The sequence below is a fragment of the Pelodiscus sinensis genome, chromosome 15, assembly GCF_052426305.1.
Source record: "Pelodiscus sinensis isolate ZL-2025 chromosome 15, ASM5242630v1, whole genome shotgun sequence".
In the NCBI taxonomy this organism is placed as follows: Eukaryota; Metazoa; Chordata; order Testudines; family Trionychidae; genus Pelodiscus; species Pelodiscus sinensis.
In genome coordinates, this window is record NC_143066.1 from 2,991,322 (window position 1) to 3,012,864 (window position 21,543).

At 49.3% G+C, this 21,543-nt stretch overlaps 1 protein-coding gene across 4 annotated transcripts in view; it reads right to left on the minus strand.

Moving 5' to 3' along the window:
* Positions 1-601: 601 nt before the first annotated feature.
* Positions 602-21,543, minus strand: part of TBC1D24 (TBC1 domain family member 24) — a 31,397-nt gene continuing 10,455 nt past the window's right edge. For 3 of the 4 annotated variants that reach the window (XM_075899019.2, XM_075899021.2, XM_075899020.2), the window contains exons 2-7: positions 15,178-16,212; positions 8,353-8,511; positions 5,526-5,589; positions 2,485-2,580; positions 1,846-2,080; positions 602-1,025 (exon numbers count right to left, since the gene is read on the minus strand). In XM_075899019.2, coding sequence (XP_075755134.1) covers positions 871-1,025; positions 1,846-2,080; positions 2,485-2,580; positions 5,526-5,589; positions 8,353-8,511; positions 15,178-16,136 — 1,668 coding nt within the window. In that variant the 5' untranslated portion in view covers positions 16,137-16,212 and the 3' untranslated portion in view covers positions 602-870. Of the gene's footprint in view, positions 1,026-1,845; positions 2,081-2,484; positions 2,581-5,525; positions 5,590-8,352; positions 8,512-15,177; positions 16,213-16,990; positions 18,288-21,543 lie in introns of those variants that run through there. The other variant, XM_006121717.5, reaches the window with a different exon arrangement.

Here is a 21,543-nt window from a genome sequence, read left to right on the forward strand (position 1 = left end):
ACAAGCCAGAACTGATGGATACAATCATCTTCTGTCCCTGCAGGTGGTGCAAAGCCTCGTGTCACAGGGGAGAGTTTGTGCTCTGCGTGTATCCTGCCGGCTTTTAGCTGCCTGAGCCGCGAGTCACAATACTACAACTGGAAGTCACAATTGATATGTGGTAAGAATGTCAACAGAAAGTCAGCCCCCAGAGGATGTGTTTTCCCAGAGTGGCTGCTTCCTACAGAGGGGCAGCCTCCGAAAGCAGATGAACACCACAAGGGTTCAGATGTGGGGAAAAACAGCTGTTAAGCATCATTCCTTTCAGAGGCCAAGGGCTTTGATGATTTGCTCAGGAAAGAGGGCTGAAGATGCTTGCATGGATCTGCCTGATTGGAGGACCCATCTGCAAAGTTCACGTCTAGAGAGCACTGACCAATAGCCTGCATTAATAACTTAGCAACCACTATTCTGTTCCCGCACGTGGCAAACGGATGTACAAGCCACGCACAGTTCTACCAATATTCCTCCGTCCCCAGCAGCTCCAGCCTGGGCCTCACAGACTGTTCACTGCACCGATTGCATGGTGGTCACAGGATGCGAACACATGTCCATTCAGGACTCAAATGAGACACCCACATTTTCACTTGTTACCTAAATCAGGATTTGAATCCAGTTTGCTAGAGGTAAAAGGAATTAACCAGATGCACCACTTAGCCTGTATAAGGAGCAACACTAAACAAGCCAGCCCTGCATTTAGTGTGCTCCTTAACAGCCACTAAGCTAGAAGGAGCCAAGTGGAATTTTTGTGCTAGCTTGGTCTTGCACTGGTATTTCTCTTGGGAATTCTGAGACGTCCAACAGGCTCATTAATTGATGCTGGGTCTAGCCTCAGACACTCATAGTGTCCTTGAAGCCCCACACCTCCAAGGAGGAGATCTGGAAGCTTTCAGAGCACAGTGGCTGATTATTAAAAGTATTGCAGTGGCTGGTTCTCCCATGGTTCAGGTCTGCGTCAAGGTAGAGGGCTTGGCCATCGCCACCTCCTAGAGAGAGGAAGAACACACAGGATATTACTTTTGCATTTCTTGGGATGTGACACTTACAGCTACAGAGAGAAGGGGCTTGACGGCTTTTACCACCAGGGACAGCTGGAATAAAGAGCGACCCAGCACCACGCTCAGCTGCTGTCTTTTAGACACCTGTTTCTATGCGTGAACCGTCATGAAGCTAGCAGAACTGCAAGTGACCATTTTGGCAAGTTCAGGAACAACCACCCAGTCAGACTGGCTCCAGGAAGTTACTAACTAGTTATCTGAACTTCAATTACATAGAACAAATCAAGACAGAAGCCCTTAGTCAACTTAGTGAGCAATATCAAACCGGGGAGAGAGAAATCAGGGAATCAAAAGGAACAGCAGCGGGACTGATACAATCCTCTAGAACAGTATCAAAGGAATCTCTAAGTGCACTGCCTTTGATCAGATCTGCAAGAGACAAATTACTGCACAGACCTTCGAAGACTGTACTGGTGCCATTTGACAGGCGCAGCAGAACAAGCTACTGCAGACTAGTTACCTTGTGCTTCAACACCACCTCACTGCCAGCTAAGTTTGTAGGCCAGAATGATCCGTAATACCATATGCAGCAGAACGCAGCTGGAGCTGTGCCTTGGCTGGGCTTGCAGCATCTAGTACTCACAAATATCGAGATGCAAGGTTTGAGAACAGACTGTGTTTTCAGTCACTTTTCTTGCTCTAGCTACTGCTGGAATGTCATAAATACTACACTCAGCTTGGCTGGTTTCCTGCTGGGGTGAGCAGGGCGAGCAGGCAGGGGAACTGCATGGACCCTGCACAGACTTACCTATGATGACACACTCATTGCTGCCAGCCATGAACATGGAAGCGGTTTTGGAAGGCAAGTTGAAGTGGCGAGTGGCTAGGAAGGGGGAGAGACGATCTGAGGCATCTGAGTGGATGCTGCTGGAGGACAGGACACTGGAAACCTGCGGAGACTTAGTCCCTTGCTCAGAAGCCGTCACGGCCAGTTCGGGGTGCTTGATTATCACCCACTCATAGCGCTCCACTTCCGGCTGCAGCTGGGCAGAAGGAGAAAAGGCAGCCAGGAGTCAGTGGTCAGCATCTGGTCCCCCGCGAGTTCTGAATGTGGAGCAGCCCTGGAGCTGCTGGCGTTGCCAGTACAACCGGTGAGCCATGCGGACCAGCCTTTGGTATAAAGGGCAGGAATGTGCCAGAGAGACTTCTTCCTTGTAGCGGGACGAGGGTAAGGCGTGGTGATGCGTGGTGGTTTCCGAATGATCATCTTCCATGCCCAGGCCTTGTGAGACTCATTCTGTGCCCAGGGGAATGGCCCTCCCTGTAAAGCTGGGCAGGAAACCTCTCCCACAACCCTTCCTAGGGGATTCCAGAAGGGCCGGGCTGGGATAGAAGCTCGTCAGCCTGTGGACACGGGGTGCCATCCCACACTGGCCTCACCACTTACCCTGAATACAAAGCACTCTCCAGTCCCAAAGAAACTCAGCTGAGTACCTCTTCGCCTGCGCTCACTCCAGTCGGTTGACAAATAAGCGCCGCAGACCTAGAGCAAAGGGCAAGGTCAGGGGGCTTTTCACCAGTCACCACGGAGACGACACTGGGTAGTTTACATTCACGGATACCAATAGGTTTTGGAGCCCACAACTTAAGGTCTAATGTAGTTTAATATTGAAAGTCTCCAGATCAGTGGAGGAAGAAGTCACAAGACATTTAGCCTGAAAGCTAGATTCGGATCAGCAGTGGAACTGGCACGTCTACATTTTAAACATTATTTCCCCCCCACGGGTTCGGAGGATGAGGGTGGGACAGTGCTTAGCATGCTAGCCTGGGACTCTGGCGAACAAGCGTCAATTCCATGCTCTGCCACAGACTTCTTGGGTGACCTTGGGCAAGTCACTTAGCCGCTCTGCACCCCAGTTCCCCATCTGTACCATGGAGATAATAGTCCATCAGGGTGTTAGGAGGTGCTCAGATACTATGGTGATGGCGAGGGGGACATGGAAGTACCACAGGCAGAAGCATCATAGACAGACCTAAATGCAAGATGCTAAATTTGCGGACGTTCAAAGGCCACGTCCTTGTTTTAGTTGCAATAGCATCAATGCTCATCGCAGAGCACTGCTGGCTGTGCAGCAGCGAACAGGCAATAATCCCAGAGAATGCGACGTGTCCCTGCTGCCTTCAGCAACCTCCTCCACACCAGCAAGACTTCCCACCGCCAATCGTGGAGCCGAGGGCCAGGTGCAGCTGGATTAACTGGTAGGGCCGCTCAGCATGCAGCCCCTCTGGACTCTGGCAGAAAGCACGGTTTCACACTGCCAGCACCCATCGTGCTAGGTCAGGCAAGCAGTTCTATCTCGGTCAGCACCAGCACGTCGTCTCCCCTACTGACACCCAGCAGCAACAAGAAACGGGCAATGCAGCTTGCAGAGGAGGGAACGGAAAGGTGGCCCACTGCTGGAATTTGCCTCCATAAGAAGCAAGAAAAAACTCCTGGGCTCTGAGGAGGATGGGTGGGGGAATTAACACATTGGCTGTGTCTACACTGGCACCCTTTTCCGGAAAAGGGATGCTAATGAGACACTTGGGAATTGCAAATGCCGCGGGGGATTTAAATATCAAGGATCCTACTTGAAATTAGGAATAAGGGATCTTCCGGAAAAGGGCTTATTTTCCGCAAGATCCTGTCTAGACTGGCGCTTTTCTCCGGCAAAACCCCAAGCCGGAAAAAAGCGGCAGCCATGTTCATGCAAATGCCGCGGGGGATATTTAAATCCCCCGCGGCATTTGCAATTCCCAAGTGTCTCATTAGCATCCCTTTTCTGGAAAAGGGTGCCAGTGTAGACAAGCCTTCATGTTTCCAGCTTCTAATACGCAATTATAAACCCCGGAAAAAACCAGTGCCCTTTTCGACTCGTCTCCCCTGCCTCTGCAGCTTCTAAGGGCTGACCCGACAGATCAGAGGCCAGCAGCATGGGCGTTAATAGCACTCTGTTGGCCAGGAGGCCTTCCTCTTCCTCTGGGTCTCACGGCCACCACGTCAGCCACTTTCCTAGCCACTGTGGCCTGAGGATTAGAAATAGTGACCCCAAATCTGCTTTTAGTTACCTGCAGGCAAACCCCACGTAACCGACCCCTGCAGGCTACACGTGAGCAGCATGGGCTGCAGGGTTTTGGTAGAGCTACCCCACAAGGCCAGAGAGAAGCCCAATACTGTCAGGTACAGTCGCCAGCAGCAGGCCTCCCTCTGTCCCCAGCGGCCCGGCCCGCTCCTCATCTCAGAGCGCCCCACAGTGTCCCTGTGCAGCGTGTTTGGTTGCACCACAGCCACAGGAGCAGCATTCTGAGAGCGGTTTCGGTGTAGCAGGAAACCCTGCAGTAGGGACGCCAACGTGCAGTCGGCCACATGATTAACTGATAACCTGGGCTCATCGCCTACATGCATTTCTCTCCCCCCCCCGCTACCTCTGTATCAGAGGCAGCAACGCGGGGGAAGCGGGAGCTGGTGCCCATGAGGAGCTGGCTTTAAACAGGCTCCCCACGAGCACGGGATCCACCTGCCCCCCCCCACTGCTGCCTCTGATAGACGCGAGACTGAGGGCGGCAGGCTGGACTGAGAAGTGCAGGAATGGCTTTCAAGCAGGCTCCTCTTGCGCGCCAGCTCTGCAGACCAGGCTGCCTCCCCTGCCCCCTCCAGTGCAGTGAGGGGAGCCCACTTAAAAGCTGGCTTCCCCCAGCACCAGCTCCATAGTGCCACCCTCCTCAGAGGCAGCATCGTGGGGGTGGGGTAGGGGAGGCTGTTGCGAAGCAGCCTCCGTCCACAGTGGCTTGGGCTCGCCACAGACAGAAGCTGGTCCATGGGGGGGTCTGAGCGCCCTGTGGCCAGGGGATGCCGTGGTGGACCCCCCACAAACGGGCTGCTGCTTGGGGAGCTCAGATCCCCAAGCTGGTCTGTGCAGGGAGCTGGTTTTTAAACTGGCTCTCCTCCCAGCCTGGCTCCCGCCTGCCATCCTGCCCTGCAGCCTCTGACAGAGGGGCAATAGCGCAGGGTGGGGCTGGGAGCGCCCTGGCTGCCGGCTCCGTCCCCGGGTACTAGCCAACAGTCGTGTAACCACTACGAATTCACGACTAATTGCATGGTACCTGGCATCCTACTCTGCAGCACTGCTGCCATCCAGGTGATCCTTGTGCAGGAGGGAAACGCCTTCTCTGGGCCACAAATGTGCAGCTGAGCGCTCACCTAGCAAACAGGGCAGGGACAGAAGGGCTCTGGGGGAGTTGCTTCCTGCAATCTGGAGCTATTGCCACCACCTACGGACACAAAGGGGATGCCAGGCCTGGACCCAGGTGAAAGTATTTCATCTGCAGGTCCCCCTGGCTCGTCAGCACAGGGAGCGCCCACGAGGAAGGCATTTCTCCGCCTCCCCCTGCTCCATGGAACAAACTGCACGCAGGATGGGTGGCGGGTGGCATCTCCATGCCCCTTACCTCTCTGGCTGTCGTCTTGATCAGCAGCAGCGTTGGCTCGTGCCCCTCGCTGTGAGAATAGAACCTGGCGTGCGAAGAGACGGCTCCGTCAGCGATCGCCCCCTGCGTACATCAGCTGTTGCATGCAAGCGCCCCTGCCCCACAGCCTCTCCAGCCCCAGGCTTGCCTGCTGGCACGAGACGCCCTGACTGCAGGGCTGACCGCACCTCTGCAAGTGTCTCCAAGGGAGGGGTCTGGTTCCCCATTGCCTTGCACCTGCAGAGACACCTGAGCAGCATGGGGGGAGCTAAGTGACTAGCCGATAAGCAAACGCCAGCTCTTCACACAGTTAAAAGCCCCAAGTGCAGCAGGGGGACCGGCACAAGCCAGGGCAGCGGATTCCCAGCTCGTGCCGGACCCCGCTGTGCACCAGCCTTTTCAATGCATTAAGAGCCAGCACGCTCCCCGGCTTATTCCCAGAGCGACTAGGTGAGTCAAGGAAACGTAACATCCTTGCACCGAGCCGAATGGGGTGACTTGGCTACACAAGGCACCGCACAGCAGAGAACCAGGCCCTGGCGCTTGGTGTCATGAGGCATGAAGAGCTTTCTGCCTCCTCAGCACTCTGTGCTGGGGCACAAGGAACCCACCCCCCCTCCCATTCGCCAAGGCATGACCCTTCATCGGATGCCTGGCTATGGCTGCCAGTCACGTGTCTTGGGAACCAGACTTTGGCATGTTGTGGCTGTAGCATTTGGAGACATTTCAGACGCAGCGGGGAAGGCGTTTTCGCCAGGCTATTTCTATTTGCAGTTGTTTTTTAAACCGTGTACCTGGACTTTTAAAAATCCATGACAGCTCTCCCCCTGCTACACGCTTCCTGCCAGTCGCATCCAGCACACGTTTAAGTGTCTTTTTTATTCTGCAGCTTATTCTTTGCCTTCTGCCCAAGAGTAGAGGGGGTAACCTCTCCTTAGTGTTAGGTGAAACAGAGAGCCAGTGTGAGCATTGCTCCAACGCTCACAGAATCACAGAAGATTAGGGCTGGAAAAAACCTCAGCAGGTCATTTAACCCCCCGTTTCCTGTTCAAGAGAGTGTTAGGCCTGATCTACACAACAGTGGTAGGTCGACGTAAGGCCGCTTAACCCGACCCAGTTATGTCAGGCTCCAGCTACAATGCAGCCCAGATTGACTCTCTGAGATAGAGAGTCTAGCGAAGACCTGAAGATCATTCTCCTGCCAACCCTGTTCTGCTACTCCAGGTGAGAAGAGTAAGGGAAGCCAATGGGAGACCCCCCCGTGTTGCCCAATAACTGGATTTCGGCGTAGAAAAGTCAGGGCAGGTGTTAAAGGACAGCCAGCAGGGCAAGTGCCATGCCAGAGGGGTCCCTACAAAGCTACATTGCTCAGGCTTTGGCTTCAACTCCAGGTGATGGGGCTCAGGGCCCCAGGCTTAAGATCCATGCAGTAGTACTGCAGTTTTCCGCCCTGGGCCTCAACAAGCCTAACACGGGCCATGCTTGGTGGACCCCCGGGAATCTGCTCACAGCCCCGGACTCTTGGTTGAGAGCGACTGAGCTAGGAGCCAGTGTTGGTGAAAAGGACCTGGTGGTAACAGTGGATCACCAGGTTAGCACAAGCCAACAATGCGATGCAACTGGGAAAAGGCTATTACTGCTCTCGAGCGTTCAAGCTACGGGAGCCAACTGTCCTGCTCTACTTGGCACGGATGAGACCTCAGCTGGAGAGCCGGGTCCAGTTCTGGGCACCAAGCCTTTGGAAAGGTCTGGACAAACTGCAGAGAGTCCAGAGGAGAGCAACAAAACTAATACAAGTTTAGAAAACCTGACCCGGCGCGAGGAAAGGTTAAAAACCTGGGCACGGTTAGTCTTAAGAAAAGACGACTGCATCTGTTAAGGGCTGGTGTGAGAAGCACAGCGACCGGCTGTTCTCAACGGCCACTGACACTGGGATAGGAAGAGGCAAGGCAGACAAAGGAAATTAGGAACAACATCTAACTACAAGACTAGTGAAAGTCTGGAACAGGCCTCCCAGGGAGGCTGCGGAATCCCCACCACTGGCGGAGAGGCTGGAGAAACACGTGTCAGCGCGGGTCTCAGTTTACTTGGCCCTGCCGCTGTGCAGGGGCTGGACCAGATGTCTCGAGGTCCCGTCCGGCCTGGGGATGTACGTGGCTAGTTGACTACCCGATAAGCATGTTTATTGGGTAGTGGAGCAGTGACTCGACGTATCACCCCCGCCCCAGACTGCTGTGCCTCTCCCTTTGACATGCAGCTCCTAGAGGCACCCTCGCTACATTCCAAAGGGACAGGCAGAACCGAGGCGAGTGGGGGCTGCTCAGTCCCCTCTGCTCTTCTGCCTTTGAAATGTAGCAGGAGCCGTGGGCAGCTCTTACTACATTTAAAAAGCAGAGGTGCAGCGGGAATAGCGAGCACCTCACCCCACATCGACTACTCGAGCAGTCCATGAAATTCCATCGACTACTCGAGTAGCTGATTCATCGACATTTAACATCCCTATCCCAGCCCTGCATTTCTGTGCTTCTCTGAATGAATGACAGCTCCTAGGGCTAGCATGCAAACAGTGGGAATTCAGGACTAGTGTTCACACCAAGTGGAGGCAGGGCCTTGGTCTCTATCTTTGCAGCAACTAACTCAGATTGGGGACAAGAGATTCAGTCTTCCCTGACATTTGCAATCTGTCATTCCTATACTAGTCTCTGGCTGCACACTTTGGTGAGCCCTGCTTTGCACGAGGTCTTCTGTATTCAGAAAGCCCTGGCTGGCTGTTCTTTTCTACCCGTACAACATGGAAAGATTAGATTACCTGCTTAGGCTGCAGCCATGTTCCAAGGTGGTAAAGAGCAATAGGGGCTGGCAAAGTGCAAAGCGCTCTGGGATCCAGGACCAAATGTCTCTCATCTCTTTCACGCTGACAATTTCAGACTTGAAGTTCTCCGCATGCACTGCCAAGTGCACGTTCTGCCTGTAGACCAGGGGAGACAATGTTAAGCGCAAGACAGAAATCTGACAAGCAACGAGCAAAGGGGCGACTGAACACGAGAACATGCCTCAGTACAGTACCCTGCTGTCCCAAGCACCAGGCCAGGCGAGGACAGTATGGCTTGACACACTGCTGCTGTTCAGTGGAATCCGTGAGGATTAGTGGCTTTACTGGGGAGAACTTTGCAGTTCTAACTCAGCCATGCTACCAATGGCTGGTGCAGAGGAGCTACATGGTTGAATGAAAAGCAGAAACATCACAGCCTTAAAAATAAATTCAGGTTGATCTGCCACTCAAGGGCAGCCCCACTAATAGCAGCACCCCACAGGGGAGAATGTATACCAGGTCCAGACAAACACAGTGGCATTTGCTTGTCTCGAGTCCTGTTTATACATGTGGAATTAGAGAATTCCTGCAAATATCCTAGTCACACCAGAATTACAGAGATCACAGAATTGCCACTTGCACAATTTTATCACGAGGTTCATGATATTTGGTGCCATCTGAAAGGCCTGGCTCCTGAAGTCATGGCATTGTTGAGAATCTCTGCTTTTGGCTGAAAGACGTTTTGCATCCTCGCGGTTTCAGAGAAAAGTTTGAAAAGTGATCCAAGGGCACATTACAGGAACCAAAAGGCAAAGTAAAAGACCCCAAATTTGATTTTAAAATCCAGCCTCTTGAGTTGTGGGGCCTGGCTCATGACTTGAGCTCTCAGGCATGGCAATACCAGGATCCGTACATTTACCCACCCTCCCTTGCCCTGGGCTAGAGATGGAATCAATCCACTCACACCCAGAAAAGCAGAAGCTGTAAGAAGCGTTACTGCACCAGAAGTATAAATGCGACAACCAAGTACGTTTGGTGGAAGAGACAGAAGGGCTCAGACAAGGTGTTAAGCAATCAGAGCGCAGTCAGCCAGGCCATGACCCCAGGAGGGTGGCCTGAATGTGGGAAGGGGGCCCGAGCTCTTGCTAGGTTTGATGCTATTTTTGTCGGCCATTCTTGGTTTAGCTCTTTTCCTGCCCCAACACGTCCCAGAATGCAGAGACACCCTCATAAGTAATGCACGGAGTCTGTTAGTGTAGCTACGAGCGCCCTACAGCAGGGGTGGGGCAGGGCCTGCTGACTCTCAGACAAATCAGGTGGGGGCCGCACACAAGAAAGATTTTGTGTGCTCCAGCCCCATGGTGGAGTGGCGGGCGTGTCCGTCCATCCGTCCCTGAGCCTCGGAGAATGGACTCAGGCAAGGCAGGGGCCGCACCTGGCTCCCCACCTCTGCCCCACAGCGTGAGCAATGCTACATCGCCACTTGGGAGTCCTGAGCAGTCACGTAGGGGCATCATTCCCTACTCCACGGCTTGCTGAGCTGCCCAAAATCACCAATCCTGTGTCATTTCCGATAGCAACTGGGGCTCCTCGGGGCTGCCTCGCTGTCAGCGTTCCTAATGGGGAGGCAGACCGGGTGTCAGCTCAGGCACAAGTCGCTATCTGAAGCTCACTAACCTTCCGACAGGCAGTGGGGATCACCACTTGCACTGCAGCCCTGGCCTCCTCTCCCCGTCTAGGGACTCAGACAGACCCCATCACTGCAGTACTTCCCGCACAGTACTCCTGGGAGGTGAGGGAGCGTTATGCCCGTTCTACAGACAGGAGACGGAGATACAGGAAAGACGGGCTCGTATGAGGTCACAGTGGAAATCTGTGTTTGAGCCAGGAACCGAATCTAGATCGGAGACCCCGTGCACTGACACATCTCTGCAATTAGAAAGGGTGGCCTCGCGGGAGAGAATCGGGGAAGTCCTCCATATCCTTCCTCGGGGAGCAGAAATCCCCACATTAGCCAGCGACTGACCAGCACTGCTGGGACGGAAGCCAGAAGAATTACATTTGTGTTTCAGTGTTGCAGAAGTGACACCTGAAATTGCCTGCACTGAGCGGGGCAGGGGCCTCTCAAAGAGACGGCAAATTCAAACGAACAGCTCAGATAGGCTGGGTGGGAGAGGGGGACAATGCCCTCTAACCTTTTCCATCCCGCTGGGGATTTTTTCCTTCCATGTGCAAGATAAATGTTCCGTGCTCCGAGGTGTGTGCAAACGTGTGCCACCGCAGAAACAAGACCTAGCTATGGGCACTCCCCTAATCAGCTGGGCGGCACGAACCCCCCCGAAGGGCTGCAGGAGCGCACAGCCCACAGGGAACGCTGGCTGTAACCTGTAGCCCCCAGCTCTAGTGGACGATGATGCGTCTCCGCCCGCCCCAGGACTGGGGGGAGATGCTGAGTAAGAGGCAGTTGGCTCTGTCTGGCACAAGGCAGGTGAGACCCCATTTTGAACCAATGCTCCCACATGAATCCATAGCCATCCTCCAGCACCTGAAGGCATATCTCCCCAGAGCCACAAACCCCGTCACTCCTGCGCCCCAGCATCAGCATTCCCTCCATTTTCTTCTATCCACGTGCAGAACAAGTTTTGTGATGTGCACCGAGGCACGTGTGGATGTGCATCACCAGTCGAGACTCGTTCTGCCCACATACTCTGTGGGCACTTTGCTAATCGGCTGGGCGGCATTTCAATTTCTCCTGGGTGACCCCAGGGAGCTCAGCTTACAGGGAACGCTGGTGGGGAACTCTGGTTATGCATGTTGCTGGGGATAGAATCTAGGAGCTAGTACTACGAGTTCTGCGTTAGTGCTGCCCCACTAGAAGTCGTCTCTCATTATCCAGAAAGAGCCAATAACGTATTGAGAAAGCCTCCTGACGATGGATTAGCCATGCAATTGTCATAGCCACTAGAGCTGGACCTAATACTGCAAAGCTGCAGTCATTTACCCATTAAAGATTTCTGCCATTCATGAGTGTTCTTTTTATCTTTCACCATTAGTTTACCTGCATTTGCATTGCAATTTTCTATTTAATGTGTTTAAAATACATCAAATGTATGGAAGAAAGGACTCTCACTTCTTAATTGCCATGCTGCCAGAGTAGCACATTCAAATCTTTACAGTTTTGGTGGGAAGTTGGGTTCTTAGACAGATCCATCACTAAAATGAGAATGCTTTACAGCCAGAGCTCAGGAAGATCAAACTAGCTTTCACTTCACGCATCAGCAACAACCAGAGCAGATACACTTTGCATATAATGAACATGACGATTCAAGATAAATACATAGCCACTGAATCACCTTTTCTAATTCTCAAGATCTTGTACTAGCTCTGAAACCTCCCACAACCAGGGTGAGTTTTTAAATCCATGATTTTTTCCAAACTCTTTCAGAACTTGAACACGGAGGAAAGTGCGCTAAGCAATCTAGCGCCTAATGTAGGCCATGGACAAGTCATGTTTTAAATTGTTCTCCCTGTTAGGGTTAACAATAACCATGTAAGTTCTGACAGATTAGTTGAGCTTTATTACTTGTACTGCAGTGGTGTCTAGGAATCCTGGTCATGGCCCAGGGTCCCTCTCTGCTAGGCACTGTACAAACACTTCTAGTTAACATGTTTTCTAACAGGGTGTAGTTTTTCCAGTGTAGACAAGGCCTGAAGAGTCCAATCACTCATACTAGAATTTCCATCCCAAGAGGATGAGCTATATTTATGAATGAAATCGAGGCCTCCTGCATAGACCAATAATGCTAGGTCAGCAGGATGGTCACATGAACCCTCATTTGAAGACTTCTCTCAAGGACATATCCAGGAATGAACTATTTACCTTGTTGTTTATTGCTGCAATCAGCACGGCTGCTAATGCCCCAGCGTGGCAAGGCTGACACTGCTTTTGAAAATGCAGCCAAGCAAAGACAGAAGAAACGAGCAAAGCACAAACATTTAACATTTTAACCTACCTTTTAGAAGATGAAACACTGCAAACAGGAGGGATGCAGCGGATATGGAATTGACAGAAGGAGAGTGCACAAGGAGAAAGACATAAAAAAAGACAGGAAAACAGATCAGTGATTTCCTATATCCCCAGAAAAATGCATGGAAGGAGCCTATGGAAAAACACAGAATAAGGTTGGATTCAAACACCACCCACAAAGAAACGAAGAGGAAAGGTTAACAACATTCCTCAGTTAGCATCAGTTCTCCTGTTCTCCCTTCAGCCCTCAGTCCATTTCTCCTCATGCACAGCAGGATGGCAAGGCAATAGTTCCCAAATCTCACTCGCTATCAAACCAGTTTGGACAAGGGACTGGAAAGAGCGCTTCTGTTGCACATGCTTTTGCCAACCTACTGCCCTGGGTCAAACCTACTCCACAATCTCTCTTCCAAAGATCAGAGATTATGTCACGTTCCAGCAAATGGCACAGAAAAGGCGAAAACACTTTTCATTAGCCAGTGACTCTGCTTGGTGCTCTCCCCTGGCAATGAAAGCACTGCACCTTGCTTGCAAGGAATCTAAAACCACACCTTTGGTGCTCTGGGTTGGTTATCAATAAATCATTTCTAAGCCTAGTAGCAGCTCCTGGCTCCTCCTCCCCTTCCCACTCTCTCTCTCTCTCTGAAGAGCATACACACTGGCTGTTTCACCTTGTCTGACCTTCCCCAATTGGGAGAAGGACGTGAGATACCCAGACTGTCGCACAGTCTATGCTTCCAGTGTAGTGCATCGGCAGCAGTGGCCTGGAGGTCCTGGTTGCTTCGGTAGCCTCCCTCGTCCAAAGTTTCTAACCAACACTTGCGCGGACAGAAGCCCTGAAGGGATGCTGAGTGCGCCTGCCAAGGGAAGGTGCTGACTCTTAGAGCAGCAGTGGGCTGCATGAGTGACTCTCAAGATTGTTGGAACCAAGATGGTCTCCCATGATTCATAACTAGAATTAGCAGGGAGTGCCGATTGAACAGCAGCAGCACGGTGACTGGATGCAGAGGGAGTGCACGGCTCTCAGTCAATGCCGTGTGCAGTCAGCACCCACCTCACTTCACGTGCCCTGGTTTTCTTTATGTGCGTGCCACTTTTGTGGCACCAGTCGGGGAAAAAGCCCCAAACATGTGGATGAAAACCAGCAGAAGCTGGCAGCCCTGCACACGGACAATAACAAACAAAATGTCTGATGGGCCGCACACAGAGCCCTGATGGGCTGCAGGCTGCCTACCACTGCTTTAGAGGTCTGAGCAACATGAAGAAGTCACACATCAAGGTCTGCAGGATGTAGGAAGCAGCTGGACGGGAATGTCTACCTTATGAAGAGATGAACAGCGGCACGTAAAAGCACCATCAAGGAGGATGTTACTTCAATGGCCAAGATCTGACCAAGGATATATTTCCATAATCACAAATAAAAGTCCTTCAGGGGTACTGAGTCAATCTCCCTGTTCTGCGCCAGTGGCTCTGAGAAGTACACTAGTTGCGAGTACCTCCTGGTCCCACAATTTAGAAGAAGAACGTGGAAGATCATCACTCTGGATTATACCATCCAGAAACTATGCTCACAGGTTTTTTTCAATGGCGAGTTTTCCGTGTGAAGGACAGGAGAGTTAGTTAGGTTTCAAAAAACAGCCTTTAGGAGAGATTTCCTCCAGTCAAACAGCTTTGTATGGTGGCTGTAGAGTTATAGGATCTGTTTCTAAATCAACTTTTATTCATACACCACAAATCTTCCCTAAGGCTTGCCTTGTTGGGTTTAAGAGAATGTACTAAACATTGAGAGACCTGCCAAGGAAAGTGAGGCCCGAAAGCTGTACTCCAAGGACTTCCTTCTTGCACCTGGTCTACATGCATGAGGAACTCCCTCAGGGAACTTTACTGTCCTGTGTCTCATAAGAACGGCCAGATGGGTCAGACCAAAGATCCATCTAGTCCAGTGTCCTGTCACCCAGCAGTGGCCCAAGCCAGGTGTCCCAGAGGGAGTAAGCAGAACAGGGAATCATCAAGTGATCCCTCCCGTCACCCATTTCCGTTCCCTGATGAATGGAGGCTAGGGACACAATTCCTACCCATTCTTCATCATTGTGAAGTAGCATATCATGTACTCTAGCATGGTCAGATAGGTATTGGATCAGTGTGCAAGTTCCCCGCTTGCCTTTTTCCCAGGTCTGATGAGAAAGCATGACCCAACTTTTGTCCCAGCATTTAGCCATTCTGTTGTGACTGGTTTATTCCAAAGCACTCATTGTAATCAGATGTGTTCCTAGCTATCACTAAACAGACAGACTCTACCTGCACACCTTACAAAGTCTTCTCAGATTTTTGTAAGAGGCTTTTTTGACTGTAAAATTCCTTTTCAAATATCACTTGTAAATAGAGATCCATTATAGTTCAATGACTTTCAGCAAAAAAAAAAAAAAAAAAAAAAAAAACTAAAAATTGCTCTTCACCTCTTAATATTTGTAGCGAACATGTGATTACATCAATAGTTGGAAGTTTGTTCCTGGAGGAGCAAACTGTCAAAACTGCTTCATTCCAAGTGGCATAACAGTTAGATTATATGTCGTTATAATTTCAGCAACACTCGTGCAAAGTCGGCAGCTTTGCTGCAGCCCCACATGTTGCCATCTCCCCAAGACGACTCCTCTGTGATAAAGGGAACACGATGAGCTATCAGAGACCTGAGCTTCCTAACTGACCTCTCAGAGTTGGCTGCCCCTCCCTAGAGCGAAAGAGCCAGTTGATCTTGCTAGGCAGGGCCGAGTAAATAGAGCACCTGGGGGCCTTACCTCTTCTGTTTGACGGTGATGCCTTTCTGCTGCAGGGCTTTCTCGTTGGCCATATGCAGAAGCTGGATCTCCTTCCGGGAAAAAAGCCGTATGGCAAAGGCTTTCTCCAGCAGTTTCTCAGGAGACACCGACTTGGCAATGTCCCTAACAAAAGCTCGAATGTCTTGCTGCACGTTGTCCGACTCCATGGGCTGTCCAGCTCTCACTTTGTGGAAGACTTTGAGAAGGGCTAGTGCAACCCGGTAGAGCACCTTGTAGCCTTCTACCAGGAACACATCAAAAACCCGCGTGACATACATCAAGGGCAGCTCTCCAAAGAGCCACCGCTGCCAGTCAGAGTACACTTCCAATACGTCCTCAGATACGGCCACCATCAGCTTGTGCGCTGCCTGGCAGTACTTGTTCACCAGGTCTCCAAAGGTCATGCAGGAGGACTCGAACGCCAGGAATGTCTGATCAATGAGCCGCCTGGAGGGGTCATTGCAAGCAAGGATGCGAGAGACCATCTCAAAGCACTCTGCCTCATCTCGACTGTAGTGCAGGAGCAGAGCCACCACAGAAGGCAACGCTGGGCAGAACGATATGTCAGGGAACTGATTTGCGATGCAGCAGATAATCTTCCTGACTGCCCCAATGCCCTCAGCATTCAAACAGTAATTGGGAACCAGACTGTTATCCACAAACTCTGGCCATGGGAGGGTGCCTGTGTTACGCTTGCCAACGATCTTCACAACGATGTCCCGGTACACGTTTGCATCTGGTGTCACTGTGCGACATGAGATGTTGCCAATTAGCTTCTGGTACACCTTGGCTCTCAAAGAGTGGTTCTTGGCCCAATAGCCCTGTCGGGCAAGCTGTTTGAACTCCTGGAAATCTGAGCAGATTAGCTCCTTTGGGTCCTGGGTCTGGATGGTGGCATCCATCTTGTCCCAATCCACAAAGCGGGTATATTCATCCATGGCTGCAGGGAATGTTTTTGCAGAAAGACAGAAGAGCAAAGACCTTATCTGGGCTGTAGGGGACTCATACTTTCTCCTGGAAGAGAAAGAAAAGAATGTTAGAGGTTTCTTGTAGCAGAACATTCCCCATCCTCTTCAAGGCAAAGAAATTCTGGTTGGTTTGTGTTGTTATGAAAGAGCTTCCAACTGGAAGCAAGTTTCCAGATGCAGATTTAGAATATTTTAATTCCATTTTTACACCACAGTGTGTTGTTAATCCACGCTTAACTAATACAGTCAAAACCAGCCCAAGTGTAGATGTAACTATTTTCCAATGTGCAGTTCCCCTAGCCAATGGGAATTACTTTACATTAGTTGTAAATGTAATCACTTACATCAAAAGGTATGCGCAGGTTCTGGGTTTAAGAATCATGATCATTGGAACCCTTTGCATTTGGTTGTTAGCAGCATGCTCTGTGTGCAGTCTGACAGTACATTTAGCTCTCAAAATCTGAGAGATTTTGGAAGTGATCCTACACTTTCTTAGACCCAGTTTCCTTTAAAAAGTCTCTAGTGCCAATTATCTCTCTGGATCACTATTGACTTAACTCCTGCTGTTTTGTGCACATCACAGTAATTAAATGCATTCTAGTTGGATCACATTAAGATGCCATTAATGCAACTTTACTTCAAGCACAGGGTCCTAATGCCAGATTTCTGTTGCTACCCTTCCATGAACCAGCTCTCACCCTGGCCTCGCAGCCAGCTGAGGGAGTGAGGCGTGCAGAGTAGCAGTTTTAGTTCATGGTAGGGCTCCAGATCTTAAAGAACTTTGTCCCCATGGCATGAAGAAAGCCAGAGTAGAACGCACTCACCCAGCTCTCGGGGCACGAGGGCATTATTCACATCTACACGCAGGGTGCTGGCTCAGAAGCCCAATTTCAGTAGCGAGGGCTGGTGCTGCTTACACAGTGTGTGGCAATTCACAGGGAGATCCAATTGCCTTTAACCTCATTTAGGCAATCCGCTGAACTCTGTGCACTGCTCTTGAAAGAAAGCATTCCAATAAATCGCTCAAATTCACTGAACTAACTGGATCCTAGTGTGCAGAAATGGATTCCAGTGTTAGTGTGGTATGTTCAGTTTATCCTGTGGTGCAAATATCTGCACGCTCACCTACAACTTTAGCTAGCTTTTCTAAGTAACTCATGTTTGCTAATGAAAATCCTCTTTAGGTTAGGGTGCATTGATTTCTATTGTTCCTGTATTCTTCCAAAATAAAAATAGTAGGAATAGCATTTATTAAACTCAACTTCTACAAATATAGGGGGTAGAGAAGAAGCTGGAAGAAAGAGCAAATATGTTAAGGGAATTAAGGTACAAGTGTGTATTAGCTGACCTTCATTTCTTCTGCAGTATTTTTGTACCAATAGGAAATTGCTGCATTCCCAGTCATAGACCCCTTGGTGTATAAACCATCAACATCTCAGTTATGCCTCAGTGCTCTTGGAGAATGTGAAGTTATGACTACTGAAAGTTGTTGGGATGGTTTTTGTTGTGTTTTTTTAATGGAGGGGAAAATTAATAGTCACTCACATTTGAGGGAGTAGATGTGACAATTTATACATAACCTCTACTCAAATATGAGCGTACCAGGGACGCAGAGGAGACAGAGGTTAGTAATACTGCAGTAAGTGATAAGGAAAAATAACTATTAAGTTAGTAAAAGTATGGGAATGGCTCTGCATCGTACAATTAGGAGGTTGGCTGGTGGTCTTTATCTGGACGGGAAAATAGTCTCTTTTCTTTCTTTTAGCACGTTGTATAACATGTTTATAAAAATATATGCTGCAATTAAATTTGATAGCTGTCCAACAATATCTGTGGAGTACAAATCAGGATGCAATATGTTTGGGGAAAGGAGGCAATTGTCAGCTAAGCCAATGAAACCTCTGCTACTTTAGATGAATGTTGATTTCAAAATCGTGGTTCACTGTTATGCTACAAGTATGCAAGATGTAGGTGAAATGCCAGTTTTGGAAAACATCATTATTTTAACACCAATCAGTTCATAGGGAATTGACAAGATATGCAAGTAACTCCTCTTAATGCGAGTCAGGCTTATTATGGTCAACATTGTATGATTTTTAAACAATAAAAACACCGCAGATCAATTTTTAAATGATTGATTTTAAAAATGTCATTGAAATTTGAAAACAGGTGCTCTCTTGATTTGTACATTAAGATGTAATAATATTATAGACAGTTTCTTCAAGCAAAAGAGAAGAATAACTTCTAGAGCTGAACATGTGAGGGGAGATCTAGGAAATAAGAATATCATCACTCGCATTAGAATATGGCCAGCTTAGCTGAGTTTAAGTGTCATTTCTCTTGCAATAAGTTCTGCTGAAAAGCTCTTGTTCTGTTGTGCCGTGGGTATCTACTAATCATTCATCAATATCCCTATGCAATTTCAGTTGACATCTTTATGGCCCTTTGTTAGTGAAAGCCGGGTCTCTTTATTTTCTGGCCCAACTGTTCATTTTTGATGCAGAGTTTCAGTGGAAAATCTTATTTTTGTATGGCATCGCCTCTTCTGCTGGGACAGCGAGAACATTCTCTTTCACTTCAGCTTTAAGAAAGATAGTGAAAAGAAAGTTACCCAGATGACAAGCAAATAAAAGGAAGCAGGCAACGGTAATTCTGTTAATGGAATGGAAAATGTGGCAGAAGGCAGAATTAATAAATTACAGAGGCCTGTCCAATGCTCCCCTAGTCAATTAACTGAAAACATGGCAATTTGGAGACAATCCACATTCAGTGCATGATTTAAGGAAGTAAGATATTTTCATGAGGTCTTATCTTCCAAGTGCAGATAATCTTGAGAGAATAGTTCACAGAGCTTCCATCACTTCCCTTTAATTATTTCATAGTGCAATAGATCTCACTCAGGAAGCTCTTCTGAGTCAGCAAAAAAATCCTTTTCTTAATTTCATTCTGTTTTCCTACTCATATCCCCTTGATGCATGTAAAATAATTCTATCCCTTCTTGACATTCACAGAGTCTCAACGTAATTAAGACAATTGTCTCCCTTTAGACAAGCTGAGCATAATTTTTAATCTTTTCTCATCTCACCCTCTTTATCAGTTTTATTACAGTCAAAACCCCATGTCTTTCTGTTGCTGAGATGCACATAACTAATGCAATACAGTATTCTAGATGTAGTCTTCTCAGATCCTTATAAATCAGGATTATGGGCACCATTACAGGTTTCTGCATATTTAGCCCAGAATCACTTTTTTTTGGGCTACACATGCATAATACTCAATTCCCTCAATCTTGCCCTATAAGTCATACCACGGAGCCTGCCTACCTGCCCTCTGGTGAGCCCCATCACCCTGCCCTGCTCCCCAGGAAAAGGCACAGACTTTGGATAACAGCCTTCCAGAAGTGTAACCCAGACACTGCTTATGGATAAACTCTAGGAGGGCTAAGTTACAGGGATATGATAGCACCCAGGAGTCCAGCCCCCAAAGGGACCAAAAGCCCAAATAAATCCATCTTACTCTGTATAAAAGATTGACATAGAGAAAGGCCGTAGAGTTCACATGTTCAAATATCAAATGTAAGAGATACTCTCAGCCATTTCTCGCCTCACCCCGGGTAACAATATTTACACAGAGTTTGATAATAAACAAGTGATTTTATTAAATATAAAAAGCAGGACCTAAGTGGTTGCAAGTGATGACAGATCAAAGTAAGTCACTAAACTAAAACCCCCGCTGCAGCTAAGCTCTCTCCCCACCCTTATTTAGGTAAAGTGCCTCAAGCCTTTTCTCTGCCCTGGCTCTAACAGCTTCTACTCTCTGAGTTCTTTGCTTTTTTTTTCCAGGTCCTTTCATGTGTTCTCTTGAGATGGGGAGCAGTCTGGGAAGCCAGTTGAGGATCATCATTGTTTGATTCCCATCCCTTAAATAAACCTTTCAGGGAAGGAAATCTTTGTTTAATTCCCCCACCCGCACCCCAGAAAAATACCAAGCTCAAGATGGATTCCAGCACCAGGTGGCATGGGCAATAGTCTTTGCAGGACCAACCACAGTTTAGGCTGACCAGAAAAATAAGACCAATCACAGATCTTTGCTTTGAGCCAGTAAGTTCCTTAAGTACCACTCGTGGCTTTCCCTAGAAGACCTAGATCAGGGGTGGGCAATCATTTTTGATGGGGGGCCATGCCAAGATTTTGGAAAGGGGTTGAGGGCCGTACTTTCCCATGATATTAATGGAGATGTGGGGTTTGGGATGGAGGTTGGGTGCAGAAGGGAGCTTCGGGTAAGGGACTGGGGTGCAGGAGAGAGAGTGGGGTTTGGGAGGGAGTTGGGATGAAGCAGGCAGTTGCGACCTAGGGTAGGGGTCTGAAGGGCAGCGGTTTGGGATGGGACCTAGGGTAGGAGGGGATTGTGATCTGGGGCAGGAGATTGGGGTACCAGATCTGGAAGGGGGTATGGGTGCAAGAGGGGAACAGACGGTTTGGGTATGTGAGTGGGGGGAGAGGCAGAGAGTCAGGAAAGGAAAGGGCTGGGGTACCAGAAGCAGGCCGTGGCCAGGAGACTTACTTGCCAGCTGCCAAACTAGCCTGCCTGACTGCAGAGCTTAAAATGTTCCCAGCCGGTCTGCCTGATTGCCAGGCCATGTGCATCATGAATATTCGAGCCCAGGAGGGGGCATGATTCTTCTTAGCTGCCTGTTAGTTCAACAAGCAGCTTCCATTGGCTGGTTTCTGCCAGAAACGGGCCAATGGCAATGTGCTGGGGGTGGGGCGGTTCCTAAAACTTCCCCTTTCCCCTCCAGTTTTAAAACAGAAAGGGATCTCTGCAGCTGGGTTTCTTATTTCTGCATGGCAGTGGAGCTATGGGTAAGCTGGGGAGCCTGCCTGGGGCTCCCGGCTGCCTCGGCGGGCCACATCCAGCCCACAGGCTATATTTTGCCCAGGCCTGACTTAGATTAACAGACAGTTTTATGCTTAAACTATGTAGCACTGTAAAGACTAACAAGATGGTTTATTAGGTGATGAGCTTTCGTGGGCCAGACCCACTTCCCCAGATCAAATAGTGGAAGAAAGTAGTCACAACCTTATATACCAAAGTGATACAATCAAAAAAATGAACACATGTGAAATTGACAAATCACAGTTTAGAACAGAGTGCGGGTGAGGGGGGGAAGTTAGTGTCTGTGAGGTAATGACATAGGGGTGATAATAGGGGAAGTTTCTGAGGTAATGACATTGGGGTGATAGTTGGGGGAAGCTATTTTTGTAATGGGTGAGAATTAGAGTCTTTGTTTAAACCCATACATAAAGTGTCAAATTAAGGGTGAATGACAATTCTGAAGCGTCTCGTTGAAGTCTGGAGTTAAAGTCTCTTTGAAGCA